Source organism: Thamnophis sirtalis, unplaced genomic scaffold (assembly GCF_051295495.1).
Source record: "Thamnophis sirtalis isolate CommonGarterSnake01/CBP01778 unplaced genomic scaffold, rThaSir2_p1.2 scaffold_5, whole genome shotgun sequence".
Taxonomy (NCBI): domain Eukaryota; kingdom Metazoa; phylum Chordata; class Lepidosauria; order Squamata; family Natricidae; genus Thamnophis; species Thamnophis sirtalis.
The window spans coordinates 111,901,158-111,920,656 of NW_028261385.1; the positions used below are offsets into that span (position 1 = coordinate 111,901,158).

The 19,499-nt window shown below is 38.1% G+C and overlaps 1 protein-coding gene across 4 annotated transcripts in view; it reads right to left on the reverse strand.

Annotated features, from left to right (window-relative positions):
• HDAC4 (histone deacetylase 4) overlaps positions 1-19,499 on the reverse strand; it is a 278,408-nt gene that overhangs the window by 215,158 nt on the left and 43,751 nt on the right. For all 4 annotated transcript variants that reach the window (XM_087716586.1, XM_087716585.1, XM_087716587.1 and 1 more), the window contains exon 2: positions 14,603-14,844. In XM_087716586.1, coding sequence (XP_087572712.1) covers positions 14,603-14,624 — 22 coding nt within the window. In that variant the 5' untranslated portion in view covers positions 14,625-14,844. The remainder of the gene's footprint in view (positions 1-14,602; positions 14,845-19,499) is intronic.

Below are 19,499 nucleotides of genomic sequence, written 5' to 3' on the forward strand. Positions count from 1 at the left end.
GATTGTCAGTGGTAGCATTGAGAGTATAAAAAGTAGGAGTGAAAGGGAATCACCCTGGAAAATGCCTCGTTTAATTTCAACTTCACCCAGTTCTTCTTCATTAGCTATAAGCTTCCTTTTCCAGAGGTTCATTGAAGTTTCCATGAATTTTTGTATGTTGCTGCTGATGCCAAAGATTTTCAGGCATTTCTTGATCCAGCTATGGGGAACTGAATCAAACGCTTTCTTATAGTCTATCTAAGCCATGAACAGGTTGATCCGTCTTTTCTTTGAATTCTTTAGGATTAGCTTGTCAATCAGCAGTTGGTCCTTTGTTCCTCTTGAATTTTTGCAGCATCCTTTCTGTTCTACAAGAAGCAAGTTATTTCTTTCCAAGTATCCATAAATTTGGTTTGCAATGATATCAGTAAGGAGCTTGTATGTGGTTGGCAAACAGGTGATTGGCCTATAGTTTCCAGGGTCCTTTCCTCTTTCTTTATCTTTTTGGATCAAAAATGTCCTTCCAGTTGTAATCCATTCATCATTTTCAGGTGTTTTTAAGATCTGGTTCTTTTGGGCTGCGAATCTTTTATGCACACTTGTAAGTGCCTTTAACCAGAAGCCATGTAACTCATCTAATCCAGGTGCACTCCAGTTCTTGACTTTTCTTGACTGTCTTTGCACCATTTCTTTTGTTATTTTCACATCTTCCATTTTATGCACTTTAATAGAATCCTCAATCTGTTTGATCCATTTTGCATTTCTCTTGTGGTTCTTGTTGTTTTCCCACAAATTCTTCCAGAATTTCAGAGCTTTCTCTTTATCAGGCTTTTCACTTCTTGTTACTCCATCTCCACTTTCTAAGCTTTTAAAAAACTGGTACTGATTTGCTCTGAACCATGAGTTTTCCTGGAACTGAGTTACTTGGTTTTCACACCTTTTAATCTTTTCAGCAATGGCAACAATCCTCTGCTTCAGCTCTTCAATTACTACCGCAATCTCCTTATTCTCCAAATCGTATCTTACTTCCAGGATGCTTTTGACCTGCTCGTTTTTTAACTGACCTTGCCTTAGGTTCTTCAAGTTGCTCAAGTCTCCACAAATTTTTTGATTTTCAATTCCCACCAAATTTTGTATTTTCAAACCCAATTCTTTGGAGGTTATGAAGGTTACAATTATTTTTATTGTTGTTGTTGTTATTTGGTTAATCTTTTGTGAGATTCACAGCCTTTGGGGCCGGTTCATATCTCAACTTTAAGGAACTGTTAAAGTAACGTCGAAGGATATAAGTTTTTCCAAGTAAGGTGGTTTTCTGTAGAATCAGAATGTTCAAGTAAGGTAAATTTAGAATTTCCAAATAGGGAGGTAGCCGTTTAGGTATTGCTCCGAGGTTTCCAATTACAATTGGGACAACACATGATTACTTTTTCCACAGTCGCTCAACCTCAATATGCAAGTCCCGGTATTTTGTGATATTTTTTTCTTGCTGTTTATCTTCAATTCGTGCATCACCAGGTATTGCAATGTCAATGAACCATACTTTTTTCTTTTCAATTATTGTTAGGTCAGGTGTGTTGTGGGCCAAGTGCCTGTCAGTCTGGATTCTGAAGTCCCACAAGATCTTGACTTTGTCATTCTCTAAAACCTTCTGAACCTGATATTCCCAGTGGTTTTTGCTGTATTCAAATCCAAAATATTGGCACAATTTCCAGTGAATAATCTTAGCAATGCGGTCATGGCATTGTAGGTAGTCAGTTTGTGAAATTTTGCTGCACCTGCTGATCAAATGGTCGACTGTCTCATCTTTCTCTTTTTTTTAATTAAAAGTTTTAAAAAGATTTTACAAAGATTTTACCTCCCCTCCCCCACCCGAACCCACCTCCCCCCCCCAACTTCCCAGAGCAATACAGGATATAAATCTTTAACAACCATGTTCTAAAATAATCTAACAGACTTTAGCATCACCCCTCACTTGTACTTTAACTCCCCTTTTGTTAAGCTAACTCTAAACATTGTGAATCAGTTGCTGTATAGCTAACATCAACCTGTTTGCTAATATTTTGGCAAAAATTTTGTAATCTGTGTTGAGTAATGATATAGGCCTATAATTTTTTGGCTGGCTAAGATCTTGATGATCTTTGGGAATCAAGGATATAAAAGCTGTTCTCCAAGATGGAGGTACCTTTCCTTCCATTTGGATTCTGTTAAATAATTCCTTAAGAGGTTCTACCATTTCTAATTGTAAATTTTTATAGTAAACCACTGTCAAACCATCTGTACCAGGTGCTTTCCCAGCTTTTAACTGTTTAATTACCTGGAGAATTTCCTCCGAAGTTATTGGTTGGTTCAATCTCTCCCTTTGCTCATCTTCAACTCTAGGTATTTTTTCTTTCTCCAAGTATCTATCTATATCTAAACCTTGTATTTTATCCCCAGTGTACAGTCCAAAAAGAAGGCCTTTTGGATCATATCCTGTTCATAAACTTCTTTACCTTTATATTTTTTGTATGGTACGAGATTTTTGTTTTTTCCTCATCATATATGCTAACCATCTGCCTGGTTTGTTTGCATTGCAAAAAGTATTATGTTTAGCATATAACAAATTAGTAGCCACCTGATCTGACATCAACATATTAAATTGCGCTTGTAATAGGGTAATTGCCTCTTTTATCTTCTTGTCACCTGGGTTGGATATTAACTCCTGCTCTTTCTTCTTTGTCTCTTCCTCTAGTTCCTTTCTTTTTTTCCCCTGTCTACGTCTATGTAGTTTATTTAAATTTATTAGGACTCCTCTCATATACGCTTTGCTTGCATCCCAAACCATTTCCATAGATGTACCCTTGTTCATATTAAAAACAAAATATTCTCTCAGCAATTTTTTACATTCATTGACATTTTTCTCATATCTAAATAAATTTTCTTTTAACCTCCAACACCTTCTAGATTCCTTCCCATATTCCAATTCCATCCAGACCGGGTTATGATCTGTTAAGGCTCTGGAACATATCTTCGTCTTCTTTACCTTAGAAAGCAAATCATTTGTAGTTAGTATAAAGTGAATCCTAGAAAAAGATTGATGTCTATCAGAAAAAAATGTAAAGTCTTGTTCTTTAGCATTCCTTTCTCGCCAAATATCTCTTAGCTCCAAATCATCCATCATATCGAAGAAAGACAGGTAGTTTTGCACGTGTTTGAATATTTTGCAAAAGACCCTTCTTATCTTTCTTGGTATCCAAAACTCCATTCCAGTCACCCATTAATATGCAGGATCTGTAGTCCCATTGTATTAGCTTGGTATGGAGCATCTTGTAGAATTTGTCTTGTTGTTGATTAGGGGCATATTAAGAGTATCTTTTTCCCTTATAATAATAGTTCTATTGCAATATATCTTCCTTGAGAGTCTGCTTCGATTAGTTCAGCCTTTATGTCTTTTCTTAGGTATATAACTACACCATTTTTCTTTTCCGAGTCGGAGGCCACGAAATGTTGTCAGAGTCTTTCATTCATGAAATATTTCTGGTCATTTGTTCTAATATGTGTTTCTTGCAGGCAAATTACATCATTTTTAATTGTTTCAAATAATGGTTTAATTTTTTCCTTTTCTGTGTTGAATTTAAGCCATTGACATTCCAAGTTAAAAATTTAATTGTCATCTTTAGCTCCCTGAAGCTTTTTAAGAGCCACCTGGAAATCCTATAATTTGATTTTCAGCCTGGCTCCTCCCACTGCTTCTGAGCTAATATTTATGGCTTCTTGAGTCGTTGTCTGGGCTTGTTGCATCTTCAGTTCTTGTTCCTTACATCTGCTAGCAGCTCGGGTTTGTCTTTGCTCCTTAACTCCTTCTAACTCCGCCAGAGGATTCAAAACTTGGGCCACCTCCAATGATCCTTTGGCATCTTGCTGACTGGCCTTGCCTGCTTGCTCCCTTTCTCTAGATCCTGGAGATGAGGGATAATCAGCCTTTAGTACATTGCTGTAAAAATCTCTGGCCTTCCAAACTGAGTTAAGACGGTGTCTTTGTCCCAAGTAGTTGACCACTAATCCGGCTGGAGCCTCCCATCTGTATTGTATCTGGTGGTATTGTACTTGAATCTCCTTCAGGGTTTCTTGATTATTCTCTTTAAGGCCTCTTATTCTCAGAGCAAGTTCCATCTGCCTATATTGTAGCATTGTGATTTCAGTTTCTGCATCATGAACCTTGTTTTGGACTTCCTCCTTTTTATTTGCTAAATTGACATTAGACTTGTTAATTTCTTCTACTTTGTCATCTAATAAAGATACGTAGCCAGACAAGCCTTTAAAGTCTTCCATAATATCTTCTCTGATCTCTTGGTTGTGAATCTGAATTAACTCTTTAATCCCCAAAATCTCCTCCGAGACCTCCTTGAAGGCAGCAGAAACCTCATCTTTCTCATTACAGAGGCGACATTTGCTGTTGATGGTAACATGCTGAATTTTTGCCTTCATGTAATTTGTGGCTAAGGCTTGTTCTTGAGCTGCCAAAATGAAGCCTTCTGTTTCTTTTTTCAGTACTCCTGATCTTAACCAGTTAAAAGTTAGCTTTTGGTCAGCTTTGCCTTCAATACTTTTCAAGTATTGGCCATGCATAGCTTTGCTTTTCCAATTTTCAGCTCGCTTCTCAATTAATTATCATCATCATCATCATCATCATCATCATCATCATCATCATCATATACTTTATTGATTAAACATGAAACTCAGCCAATTGAACATTCAAAAATGCATTACAAATACCAGTGACTGGTGCTTATGGTTGATATGGTTTGCTGCCAGCATCATAGGTATCAACCAAGTACCTTCTTAAAATATAAGATGTTCTGAGTAGCGCAGTTTTTTGCAGTTCCCCTGGTGTTATTGCAGGAAGCTGCAATTTGTTGATGTATCTTGTAAAATTCTTGGACATGGTACCAAGTGCCCCAATGACAATGGATATCACTGTTACATGTTTCATCCATAATCATGTTGTTTCGAGGCTCAGGTCGCAGTATTTCGTGATTTTTTCCAGTTCTTTTTCTTCGCCTCTGGCATCTCCTGATACTGTGATGTCAATAAATGATACGTTTTGGGAGGAGGAGCTAAGATCACGACAATACGGACGTGCAGTCTCGATGCTACGTGTATTTTCCACCAGGACCGAGTGGTGTTACATTTAGACCCCCCCCCTTATCCCCAAGGGGCGTGCCTGTTTTCACCAGGCACAAGAACCTATTCTGCCTAATTTCTGCCCGGCCCCATCACATCCTTTAGAAAAGAAATGGCACACCTTGGATGTGAGGAGGGCTCTAAAGATTTACCTCAAAAGAACCTTGCTATTCAGAAAGTTGGAGGCGCTTTTTGTATCATTCCAGCCTGCCTCACTAGGACAGAAAGTGACTGCACCACAGTGGGTAGATAGCTGAGGGCATGCATTACCACGGCATATCAAAGGAGGATAATGGCCTACTCTACCAAGAGTGAGGCCACCTCAGCCACCTGGGCAACGCAGGCTTTTTTTGCGGAGATATGCAGGGCAGCCACATGGGCATCCCTGTCTCCTGTTATTAAGAACTATACATTGGATTCATTCGCATCTGCAGATGCGGCCTTTGGTTGCAGAGTACTCCAATTGGTACACAAGGCAGGGGTCACTTCGAACCAAGCCTAAGCCCTCCCTGGGGACAGCTCCAGCTTTGGTATGTCCCAGTCTGGATGCCACCTCCACCACAATGGAGAAAGAGTTTTGGTTCCTACCTGATATGCCTATTCTCATAGTTGTAGAGGTAGCATCCAGCCCCACCTATAGGAATTGTGACATTTATTACTCACTAATTTTGCTATTAGCCACTGCAGTACCTTCTCAAATAGCAGACTTGTATCGGAATGTAGAACTTGGATGCCGGACACCGGCAGGGAAATTTCGGAGAATAACACATCGAGTCTGACAGAAGTCCTTTGCTGAAAGCTGGGTCTTTTCTGGATCTTTCATTATCAAGTATGTTCGACCAGCTGTTAACCATTATTCATTTGTTGCATTTTGAAGCATTTGATCAAATTGAGTGGCCATGTGATGATGGAGGCTGGTCAGGTGTTTTAGACAGTTTCCACGCAGTTCATCCAAGCCAGGTGCACTCCACTTCTTGGCCTTCTTTGCTTGTTTTGCAATCATGTCAGTTTTTGTTACAATATTTTCCATTTTGTTTCGTGATGTTTGTGGTTGAATATCTTTGATCCAGGAGGCAGTTTTGTTGTGTTCCACTGGGTTTTCCCACAGTTCTTTCCAAAAGTTCAAAGGTTTTTCTTTACATGGGTGAACATTAGTTTGGACTCAATTTTCATCAAGGGACTGGTAGAAGATGTTTTGGTTTCTTCTGAACTGGACATTTTCACGATATTGTTTCATTCGTCCTTCGTATCTTTCAATTTTCTTTGCTGTTGCTATTACACATTGTTTTAGTTCTTCCATGATTTCCATTATTGTTCTTTTCTCCAGGTTGTATTTTTTGTGTAAACTATTTTTCAGCTTTTTATTCTTTAGTTTTTCTTCTTTCAAGTACTTCAGATTGCTGACATCCCCTCGTAATTTTTTAATTTTATTTTCAAGTTGAATTTCCCACTTTGGTGTTCCAGTGGGTTTCTTTTTTTGCATTTTATAATCCAGTTCTTGAATTTTTAGTCTCCAAGCATGTGACATAGCTCAATGGTATGTTACTTAATGGGGTGAAAATTAATGTTTCCAATTTTTTTTCAGTTAGGGATTCTAAAAATATGTGTTTCTACATCAAGAATTCAAACCTGCTGTTATTTTTGCAATTGCACAATGTTTAGCTTGGTATGATAAATCCATGCCTGATTATATACTCCACAAAAATCTCTTGTAACCTCACAAAATTCTCTTGTAATACTGTTAACTTTATCTTCTCAAAATTACACCTTGTGTTACAAAAATTATTGTTTTTTTCTGCATGAATATTATTTAGCTAAGCAAAAAAAATAATCCATGCAATCAGAAACTAACACCAGAAAAAATAATCTGAGTTATAAAAACGTTCTTGCTGATCCGTGGGCCCAGATTAAGGGGCCAAGCAGCCATGAGGTGACCAAGGAAAGGAAAGTCTGCCTCCTGTGCTGGCCATGGCCAGCCCCTTCACTAGGGCTTATTTTTGGGGTAGGGCATATATTATTAGCCCCCCAAATTAGTCTTAGGGCTTATTTTCAGATGGGTCATATTTTCAGGGAAACACAGTAATTATTCCATTTTTCCTTTTGTTTTTTCCCAGACAGTATATATATTCTTGACCTACTGTATTTTTGGGAGTCTTAGATGCACCTTTTTCCCTCAAAAAATGGGCTGAAAATCTGGCTGCGTCTTATACACTGAACACAGCATTTTTTTTCTCCTGAAACTCCACCCTGTTTGCCGAAATGGCCGTACATAGCCTTTAGGAGACTTGCAGAGTGCTCCTGGAGGCTGGGGAGGGCAGAAATGAGCAAAAAAACAGGCTGTTCTTTGCTCAGTTTTGCCACCCCAACCCCCAGGAGCACTCTGCAAGGCTACTAAAGGCTATGCATGCCCTATTTTTGACAAAAAATAAGCTCATTTTCACAAAACAATGGGCCATATTTTGCTCATTTGGGGGGGGCACCCCCAGGAGCACTCTGCAAGCCTCCTAAAGGCTACTCATGCTCTTTAAAAAAAACAACCGGACCCATTTCTGCAAAAACCAGGCTGTTTTGGGGAGGTCTGCAGAGTGCAAAAAAATTTTTTTTTTTAATTTGCCTCTTCAAAACTTTAATTCATCTTATACCTCGGTGCGTCTTATACTCTGAAAAATATGGTAATTTTTCTCTTTCAATGTATTGGCATTTTCTTGTTTTATGAATGTCTCTTGTAAACAAACAATTTTGGTTTTGTGTGTTTCAAGCTTGTTGGAAAAAAAATCCTGGGTTTGAATCCAGGCTGGGTCATTTTAAAGAACACACAGGGCAAGTTGCATGGAGCAGAGGTAGAGTTTATTTCAACAGTATATGTGTAATACAGCAATAAAAAAGAAAGCTACAATGTCAGAATGCTAATAGTAACAATAGGATTTGATCATGAGGTGTTATTAGATATATAAATTGAGGTGATCTTGTCAGGGACACATGTGAAGTCCCTGTGGGATGTGTTGATCTTAGATGTCTAATCTCTTCCTTGGTGAGTTTGGGGTGGGTAGGTAGCATTGGACAATAATATTTCCTTATTTCCTTATCTCTGAGAGGGATCTTGCTTCCTGATTGATTTGGCAGTATTAGCTGGCTTCAGTATTGGCACTTTGTCAATTTCAGCCTCCATAAGATGAAGTGGCTTTAAATGATTTTCATAAATGTGTATGTGGGTCAGTCCCTCCATGTGGATAGTTGTGGGGGAGGGGCTTGTGTGTTCTGTTAAGTTTGTGAGTTATGCTGGAAGTATGCCACCAGAAAATATACCAGAAAGATTACATAAGCCAGACAGGTTGTCAACTGGCAGGGAAATCAGGAAATCCAGGCAGGGAAATCAGGAAATCAAATGGGTATAAAGATTTATTGCAAGTTTAAACTTTCTACAAGTATCTAAACTACTAATAATCAAAGCAAATTTGTGGTAGATAAAAGTCAATGGAATTCCAGGTTGGCTGGGCTTAGACCTCTTGTGGGCACGAAGAGACTCATGACTCATAATGCACTTGACTCCTCCTCAGCCTCTCATTGCAGACCTATGAAACCATAGGTCTCAAATGAAATGCCAGAATCCAGTATCCACAACCTATTAACATGGTGAGAAAACAGAAAACAGATCCCTGAGTTAACAAAGATCATGGCAGTTGGTATCCCTGGGCAGCTATCGAAAAGTGATTGAAGACCTGGCGAACTACTCCACAAAAAGAAAAAACCCAAGAAAATGTTATGAAAAGAGCCTCAAACATGTCAAATGGGGTGCCCAAAGACAGGACAACAGGAATCCCACTTGCTGAGGCAGCCAGTGGCATAAACAAATGTCTGTGTTGTACAGAAAAACATTGGATAGCCACATGGAATGTCAGAGAAATGAATCAGGGTAAATTAGATACTGTTAAACAAAAGATGATAAGATTGGAATGGTGTCAGTGAGCTACAGTGTCCAGATAATGGCTTTTTTCCAGTCAGAGGATTTCACTGTCTATTATTTAGGAATGATATCAGGAAAATAAATGCAGTGGTGTTTATTGTAAGCAATAAACCTGCTAGAGCAATGGAAAGTTTTTCAACTATCAATGACTGAATTATGAACATCAGAATTCATGCCATGCCCCTCAGCAACACAGTTATCCAAGTCTATGCCCCAATGATTGCAGCAACAGAGCTTGAAATAGAGGGCTTTTCTGCCATGGTCCAAGCAACTCTGAAAAAACATTTGTTTACATTCTGGGAGATTTCAAAGCAAAAGTTAACAAACAAGCAGAGAGGTACCACTGACACCGTGCCGTTTATACACTTGGGCTTCAACAAATGAATTTCAACATAAACAGATTGACTACGTCCAATACATTCATCAATGGACCAGTTCAGTCTTTGCTGTTAAGATATATCCAAATGCTGATTGTGGCTGAGATCATGAATGTTGGTGGCAAAGATTAAAGACAAACTATGGACTATCAAAAAGGGACTGCTTCCAAAGAAATTTGGTGTCACCAAAATTTCTATCACATATATAATTGAGGTGAAAAATAGGTTTGAACTACTGGACATTGCTGAGAAAATGCCTTATGAACTGTGGCACAAAATTCAATTGACCATTATTGGATTTGCAGACCAACACAAAGAAGTGAGAGAAAAAGTGTAAGTGACTCTCAGGTGAAACCATCAAAATAGTTGAGCAAAGACAAGCAGCCAGGCAGCAAACAAATAGGAAGAAACAAGCAGATTGAATGCAACTTTCCAGAGGGCAGCAGAAACATACAATGAAGTTCACCAGGTTGAGTTATATAAACATCTTGATGCGGAATACATGAAGGGTCACACCAGGAATGCATTTACGCAAGTTAAAAAGATCAGCACACTATTTTTTGCTTGTAAAATCATTATTTTACAAGTAAGAGAAAGAACACCCGACATTGCAGACCAAGCCTCTCCACTACATTGGGGTTAACTAGGCAATGAGTGCATCCAAGTCCAATAAAGCTGTCATCATGCTCCTGCACTCCAAATAAGCCACTGTTAATTCTACACTGATCATCAGTGGGATTAGGGGTCTACTTACCATAGGGTCATCTTCTCCTTCACTGTCACTATTTTGATCCAACTTTGGTCCCTTGATCGGAGTTCTCTCACCATCACTAGATAATGGGGTGAACTCTATGATCTCAACCCCCTTTAGCCACTCCCTCTCAGGGTTTAAAGGTTGCTTGTTTTCTTGGGAGCTTCATGAGTGATGACTGTTGTTTGGGACTGGGAAGGATGATCAGTTGCTCATTGCCCATCTTTCCAAATTGAAAACAAGTGATGCCTAGGGCTGGTTCCCCTTTTCTCATCCGGGATGAATCCTTTCTCTCTGGGGTGTAAGGTTTTCATAGTCCCTGGCTAGTGCACTCATGAAATGCTGCCAAGACAATCTTCACCTCACCAGCCAACATGCACCACTGGTGGAGGGTTCTAGGTGCTCCTCGTGATAGACAGGTGAAGATGATCTCATGATTTAATCTGTCTCAGAAGTACTTGATCAGCATTGCCTGAGACCAGTCTACTAGTCAACCAGCTAGGCTCCAAAACTCTTGGATGTAGGCTGCAACAGATCTCTTCCCTTGCCTGATTTATTTTATTTGGGTCATTGATTTCCGAATCTGAATAATCATTTAATATCTTCTAGATTACTATTCACTCCTGTCATTTGAACTGTATATTTCTTACATATTTCATTGAGATGTGAATGAGATATGAATCTGAATCCAACTCTTCATCACTATTCCTCTTCTTCTTTTCCCTTGACAGTTTCTTTTGTTATATGAAAAGAAAAATGTCATATATACAATAGCCAATATACCCAGCCGCAGCTTTAAAACTTGTATGGGGGACTTTCACCACCCAGAGGATGATTTTCAATGAAAGCCCCTGGCAGTACCATTCTGCTGGAGAAGTAAAGAAGCTCAGGCAGTGGGAAAAGGGGGCTGGCACCGCCAAACCTTGCATGCCCACTCCGAAGGTCAGGCTCAGAGAAAGATGGAGCGCCCTCACCAATGACGTTCTCCCATCGGTCGATCTCCCCCCCCCCGTGTATGTGTGTGTCTCTGTCTCTGTCTCTGTCTCTGTCTCTCTCTGTCTCTCTCTCTCTCTGTCTCTCTGTCTCTCCTGTGTCTCTTCTGTCTTCTCGAAAAGCCGAAGCTGGGCCAACTGGGCAAGCTCTCCCTTGGAGCTCTTTGCTACTCCTTTTCTTTTTTCTTGGCACCTTTTTGGAAATCCGGGCTGGCTGAGGAACAAGTGTGAGCCACAGTACAGGGTCCACTTTGGGAGACCCTCCCCCTCCTTCTCCTCTTGCAACCACAGCTGGCCAGAGAGACATAGAGATACAGAGAGGGAGGGAGGGAGAGTGGGAGAGAGACATAGAGATACAGAGAGAGGGAGATAGAAGGGGGGAAGAGACATAGAGAAACACAGAGAGAGAGATACAGAGAGGGAGGTAGATAAAAGAGGGGAGAGACATAGACAGACAGAGATATAGAGAGGGGGAGAGAGCGACTGAGAGATACAGAGAGGGGGGAAGAGAGAGAGAGAGAGAGAGAGAGATAGTCAGACAGACAGACAGACAGACAGTGGGGGACAGAGACAGAAAGACAGAAAGAGAGAGAGGAGAGAGAGAAGAGACAGACAGACACAGACAGAATAAGAGATGTGAAAAGGTTTTTGTGGTTCCAGGTGTTTTTTAACAACTAGTTCTTTGCTCTAATGATTGCATGGGTAGATGTGGCTAGGGTGGTCATATGGCTGGTTGGGAATGAATAACATTGAATTGGCCATGCCCACTCAGGTTTTGCGGTTCCCAGTGTTTTCTTTTATGTGGGAAACGGTTCCAAATGGCTCTTTGTGTTTAAGGCTGCAGACCCCTGATCTGGGTACTTGGCAACCAGTTGATACATAACTTATTGCAGTGCCCCCGCTATCACATAACTCCCATTTGAAATTTTCCCTGCTGCTTTCCCAAGAAAGTCAGTGGGGAAGCCAGCAGGGAACATTGTGAATCACTGTGCAACCTCCCTCAGGCCCTTTATAATAAGACCACACTGGCCACTCCCACCTCTACACTGCAGCTCCATGCACATTCCTCAATCTATACTACACACTTCGACCTGTTCCACACTCCACACACACTCCCCATGTTTCTTTTGTATCCACTTGAAACCTTGCAAATTCTGTCAAAACTGCACCACATACTTCCCAACCCATGCTATACTCCCATGCACCCTTCCTGCACCTCTTGTGCACCTTCATTGCACTTCTGCTTCACTTTCATGCACTTTCCAAGATTTACACCATCCCTCTCATCCATCCACCCTGACCCTCACCATACCCCTTCACTCCCCATCCCAGCAGAACCATCACCTCCCCTGGGATTTGCAACTTCCTGCTAACTTTTTTTTACTTTTCTACTTGTTATGGGAAAGCTTAGCCCTTGCTAAGCAATACATTTCCACTGACTTTGGTTCTAGGAAACTGGTAAGAAATTGCCTTGCCTAATTGCCAGTCCCAATTGCCATCATAAATAAAAAACTACCATATTTTTCAGATTATAAGACACATCTGACTATAAGACACACCTAAATTTAAAACAGGAAAACAACAACAAAAAAGGTTTTTGGCCTCCGCACGCCACATTTTCAGCCCTTTTGGGGAGGCTTTTTTCAGCCCTTTAACAGCCTTTTTTCTACCCATTTTTGAGGCTTTTTTGGGGGCCCTTTTTCAAGGCATTTTGGCTGATTTTAGGGGGGGATTGCCCATTTTGGGGGCTTTTTTGGCCCGTTTTTAAGGCTTTTTCGGCCTGTTTTTGAGGCTATTTTCAGCCCGTTTTCAAAACTTTTTCCAGCCCATTTTTAGGCTTTCTGGCCCATTTTTGAGATACTTTTTACCCCATTTTCAAGGCTTTTTTTCAGACCATCACTGAGGCTTTTTTGGTCCATTTTTAAAGCTTTTTAAGGCTTTTTTGGCTCATTTTTTCCAAACCTGGTCTATAAGATAGTCAGACATTTTCACCCCCTTTTGGGAGACAAAAAAGTGTGTTTTATAGTCCAAAAAATATGGTGCGTATATTTCTCTTTGTAAAGAAATTGTTCCAAGCACCTTGAAGCAGATCTGCACAGCATCTCATTAAACTGGGCCAGCCCAAGATATTTAATAGTTATAGCTAACATATGAGATAACCATTCTTCAAAGCAATGTACATGATCAAATAGTAGCATTTCCACTTCGACTGAAAATCATAGTATGTTTCAGAGAGGATTTGATTTAAATCAAGCCAATTTAAATCACGATTTAAATCACTAGTAAAAAGGTTTTATTTAATTCAACTCGATTTAAATCATAATTTTTAAAGAGCAACTGTCATCTCTGTCCTGCAGCGGCTCCTCTTCTGACCCGCTGTTGACTCACCGACTGTCCCATTCACTTTAATGGGATGGTAGGTAAAGCGGCAGTGACAAAACAAGGTGAGGGAAGTGACAGGCAAGCAGGTAAGTGGATGCCTGCTAACAGGCGCTGCCATGATGGATTTGAAATGACATGTGCTCTTTAATATCATATTTATAAGCTGCTTAGAAGGTTTCACTTTCATTTTTACTGCTTGCCCTTGCCCTCACAATTAAGAGCCTGGTGGTACAGATACATTTCTCTTCAAACAATCATATAGTTTGTAATGTACATAGATTTGCAAAACAATGGGGTAAAGGAATTTTTGTGAATTTTGTTTTATGATTCATCTCATGGTTACTGAGAAATTGTGTGAATGTATCAATGCCGTGCATGTTATCTCAGTTTGAATTCATTGAGAATCTTCTGGATAAGTCTAATTGAGTGTCAAGTGTAATGATTTTGCTCTGACGTATAAGTGTGTGTTTTAGAAGTACTGGAGAATTCTGCTCAAGATCCAAAAGCCTCTGTTCTGATGTTCCTTAAGTGTATATCTTTTCACCCATGTTTTTAAATATGTAAAAGTTCAAAACAATTTTAATATCAAAACTCTCTAGTCTATCAAAGTATTGGAAAAGAAAAATGTTTCACTTTTTAATTTAACAATTAATATAGCATGTTTGTAATAAATGTTTGCTTTAGCACATAAAGTATTAGTTTGTTTCTTCAGCTAAGAAACCTGCCTTTTCAATTGGCAAATATCAAGCTTAGACTTGCAGGTAATCAGAATTCCTTACATCCATTTGTCACTCTTGGTTCATACTATGCTGTAACACTTCTTATATATTTATTCTAATAAAACATTCTGGCTGCTGTAAGCTTTTGTCCCTTATTTCATTCCAGATATTTAAAATCCAGAGAATAGATAACACCTAATTTGTTCTCAGGACATGTAATTTTTTCACACTCTTTTGGTTTTAGAAAAAGATTGATTTTTTAAAAAAAATCTTACCTGAATGATTTTGAGAACTCATTACTAGCAGAATCTAATCTCTTTAATTAAGTATGACAAAGGCTGGCTTCCACATAGACAATAATCTTGAAGAGCTTCAGTATTCCAGAACATAAAAAGTATACCCAGGAAGCAGATTCATCGTCATTAGATAAACTCTTAGTCAGGAAAACGTTTTAGTCTGTAAAGCAATGCAATCCAGAAGAATAGTAGATTGTTCAAGTTGCTTTCAAAATGTATACCTGTAAAAAAAAAAGTTTTATAAATTTAAATGTTTACACAAAGAAAATTTGTATTTAAGAAGGAATGCCACCATAAACAAAGTATAAAGATAATACCTGTAATCAGATAGAAAGTACCTGCATCCCTCCCTATAGAGCAGTTGAATAGAGATAAAGTACTTTTACTAGATATGAATTGAAAGCAGCAAAAAGGAAAGCAAGATCTGAGCCAAATAGGCCCGAACAAGTACATATCAAATGATTGCCCAGTCCCCTCTCTCCAGTTATCCCAGCCCAGTGTCCAATCAGCAACTCCCTAAGGTATCATGTGGGGTGCATCTTCAAAAGGTCTCATTAGGTTGGTATGCGAGACGGTTGGCCTTGACCAAGTCCAAACATCAGTCATCAGCATGCACAGAAGATGGTGAGAACAAAATTCCCTTCTACATAACTCCTCCAAGTATCATATAATTCCCTTAAGCAATACTATGGCTCCACCCTCCCCGTTTCTATGGCAGCCAATAGCAAGCAAGCGAAACAGAGGCTGACATGAAGCCTTCAAATTCTTTCTTCAGCACCAACTATCTCAATGTTAACTTTTTATTTACCTTTACTTCAATATCTTCCAAATATTTACTGTGCTTAGGATTTTTTCCCAGTTAGAAACTCAATGCTCAATTGTTTCCTTTCAATATTTTTCTATTATACTTTATTCATTAAACATGAAACTCAGTCAGCTGAACATTCAAAAATACATCACAAATACCATTGACTGGTACTAATGGTTGGTGTGGGTTGCTGCCAGCATTCTAGGTATCAACCAAGTACCTTCTTAAAATATACGATGTTCCGAGTAGTGCAGTTTTCCAGTTAGTGCTACATACAGTTTCCCTATTTTTGAATTTTCTAGTAGTTTACCATATTGTTTCTTGAAGTGTACTTCCTGAAGCCATTGTAGTTTTATCAGGGTTTGTTTTCTTTTCATAGGTGAGTTTAATCCACTTATGTTTATTGAAAGCGTCTTAATTTCTTCCCCCATTTTACTATTTGTATGCAGTTGTTTTCTTGTAGTCCATGTCTCTCTTGTATTTTTGTTCGTGCACCCTCTTGTTCTATTTGTTCTCTTTCCTGTTTCCTTCCTTCTTCCTGTTCTACCTCCTTATCCTCTTCTTGACTTCTACTTTCTACTTCCTCCCTACTCTGAAGTGATGTTCAAAAAACTCATATGCCTTATCTAATGTATCTATTTTAAATTTCTTCTCCTGCCAGGTGATCATGATTCCCTCCAGAATAAGCAATCTAAACATCACGTTGTATTTTATTAATTGTGTGATTAGGAACTGGTAGTGTCTTCTCTGGTCCCTCACTCTCTTAGGTATTTCTCTCAAAATTTGTACTTCTCTTTTCTTATATGTTATCGGTTTCTCCCTCACTTTTTATACACTTCATCCTTTGTTGATTTTCTGTGAACCTTACATGTACCACCCTTGGCAATCTATCTCTCCTTGCATAATTTGTGTGAATTCGGTATACTTCATCAATATCTCTCTGTATGTCCTGTTTATATATTTTTTTTGTAATGTATCTGCTAATATTTTTGCTATTTTCTCTCCTAAATCTTCCTTCTTGTCTTCCGCTATATTTTGGAAACTTAAAAAAATGCAGCTTTCTCCATCTCAAGAAAAACAATATTTCTTCTAATCCTGTTGGCTATAGTCAATTTTTGTTCTAATGTTTTCATTTTTCTTTGTTTGTTCGACTTTTGTTTCTACCATTTGGATTTTTTGTTCATTCTTAATAACTTCATTTTATATATTTCCTATTTTGTTATCCATTCTTCTGATATCTCCTTTCATTTCTCCTATCTCATTTTTGATCTCTTCCTGGGGTTTTTTTGTTTCTTCGTGATTTTTTGCTGTTGTCCCCTGGGTCTTTAACATTGTTTCTTGTATCATGAGTAATGTTGCTTGTAGGTTTAAGGTTGAGCTTGTTTTTTTCTGTACCTGTTCTCTATAGAATGTTAGTTTGAGGGTAATGACATTGGCGGTGCTTTTTTGTTCATCTTGGTAATGGTTGTTGTGCTTGTTATCTTTACTGCACATACAATGTTTTTCCAAAATAGCATATAAATATTTAAGATTTTTCCTTTAAGTCTCCTCTTCCCACTTTCCAACCCAAGATATATTTGGTTATTTATCCATTATTCACTATTGTAAATATTTCTACAGTTATGCAAATTAATATAATAGATTAAGTTGTTTAAAGTAAGTTAAATTGATATAATATCCTAATTTATTTTGACATATATTGTAAATAGATCAAGTAATAAATGAATAGATAGGTAGCTAGGTATCTAAGTTAACATACCTAGCTTTGACATAACACTTACTTATTTCCTTGGCACAGCTGATAAGGGAGGAGAGCTTGTGGCTTAGTGGCTAATACAACTGCCTAACATGTAAACACAGCCCAGTTTCAAATCCTAGTAAGGGTATGGGTAGCTGATGAGAGCTAAATAGCTTAAAATAGATCTATACTAGTCTCCCTTTATTTATTTATCAGCACAAATGCAAGTTAATATATAAATGTATGTGTAAATCAAAATGTAGATTAATTAAATACCTTATTCACCTATACTTTAAATAATTGTTCTATTTCTATTACTTATAGCCAATAAAATACAATCTTACAATTTTTTACATTCAATTCAATCTACTTATATATATATATAATTCTACATTCAATGTTCAATGTTCATAATCCAGTTTTTAACAAACAAATCATCTTTGACTATAGCCAACAGGATTAGAAGAAATTATTGTTTTTCTTGAGATGGAGAAAGCTGCATTTTTTAAGTTTCCAAGATATAGTAGGAGACAAGAAGGAAGATTTAGGAGAGGAAATAGCAAAAATATTAGCAGATACATTACAAAAATATATATATATAAACAGGACATACAGAGAGATATTGATGAAGTATACCGAATTCACACAAATTATGCAAGGAGATAGATTGCCAAGGGAGGTACATGTAAGGACCTGGGTGAAAGAGTGATCGACCCAAGGTAAAGAAATTTTAAAATTGGATTAAAAAAGAGACCCGGAGGGGAAATTAGTGGTTATCTAGTAGACAGGGGATTTAAGAGAGGGAAAAAAGGGTGGACACTAAAACGGAAAGCCCTAGAAGATTTTTATTCCCCAATTTGGACTTGGAAACATTAAAAATAATAAAAGAACTCGGGAGGGGGATTCCTTTCTTTCTTTTTCTACCTTTTTCTATTTGTGGATTTAATAGGGCTTTGGCAGCTTTTGACAGCCAGCAGACTAAAACACATTGTGTACAGGGGAGAGGAAGAGATCTACTGGTGAAAAGAGGATACTACAAGACTGAATAGAAAATAACAGAGGAAAGTGCAGCTATATACCTGACCTTGACTGTAGCAAGATAAAGACACATTGAAGCTGTGGGAAACAACAAGGAGGATTGGTTTTAGTAACAGTGCTGTGAACTGGACTTACTATTTTGGTGGAAGAGAAAAAGCAAAATAAAAGTGGAACTGAACTTTAGAAATTGGAAATAAGAAAGGAAAAAAGAAATCAATTAATGAACTTTAAATTTAAGTAAATGTGATCTAGCAGATAAAGTTTAAATAATTTGTTCAATTAACTAAGCAGACACTATGGAATCTTGGTTGTATAAAGAATGTATAAAGAATTACTTGACATGTTAAAAATGCACATAAAACGTTAAATGGGAAAAAACAGTGAAAATTCAGAGGGAAACGTAGAACAAGGAGAAGGAGAAAAGGAGAAAGAAAAGGGGATAAATGAAGAACAAGAAGATAACACAAAAGAAAAATAGCAGTAGACTTATATACCGCTTCATAGGCCTTTCAGGCCTCTCTAAGCGGTTTACAGAGAGTCAGCATATTGCCCCCAACAATCTGGGTCCTCATTTTACCCACCTCGGAAGGATGGAAGGCTGAGTCAACCCTGAGCCGGTGAGATTTGAACCGCTGACCTGCTGATCTAGCAGTAGCCTGCAGTGCTGCTTTTAACCACTGCGCCACCTTGGCTAGAGATAGGAAAAGAAAAATACTTAGATGACTATATTGGGATTTACAGTTACAAACCAAAAGGAGACAAAGGGGAAGTGGCCCCCAAAAAGGAAAAATTAAATAGCAAAGATGAAATTAATGGGGAAAGATGGGGGGATTGGGAGAAGGTACTAAAACAAAAGAATTAAAAAGGAGAAGAAAAATTTGAAAGAAAAAATATAGAAATTACAAAAACAAGGAAAAGAAAAATTTAGGCGAATGGGTGCAGAGAAGAGAATATAAGAGAAGTTCCTGAGGGACTAAGAGAAAATGGTTGAAAGGAGGAAAGAAGGAAAAGGATTTACTAGTAAAATAGAATGAAATTTGATAATATAGCCAATGGTAAATAGCTAATATGATGTGAGGGAAATAGATTAATACTATTAATTGTGGATAATTAACTAAGTGAAATGTTTACTATATAAAATTTGAAGATATATGTTTATTGAGAGTAAAAAAGAATAGATGGTAATGATATATTAAATGTGATTAACTTGGAAAGGCAATAAGGATATTGTTTATATATTAAGAAGAAATTAGGTAAGCTGGAAAATATGGAAAGAAATTAAGATGACTGAA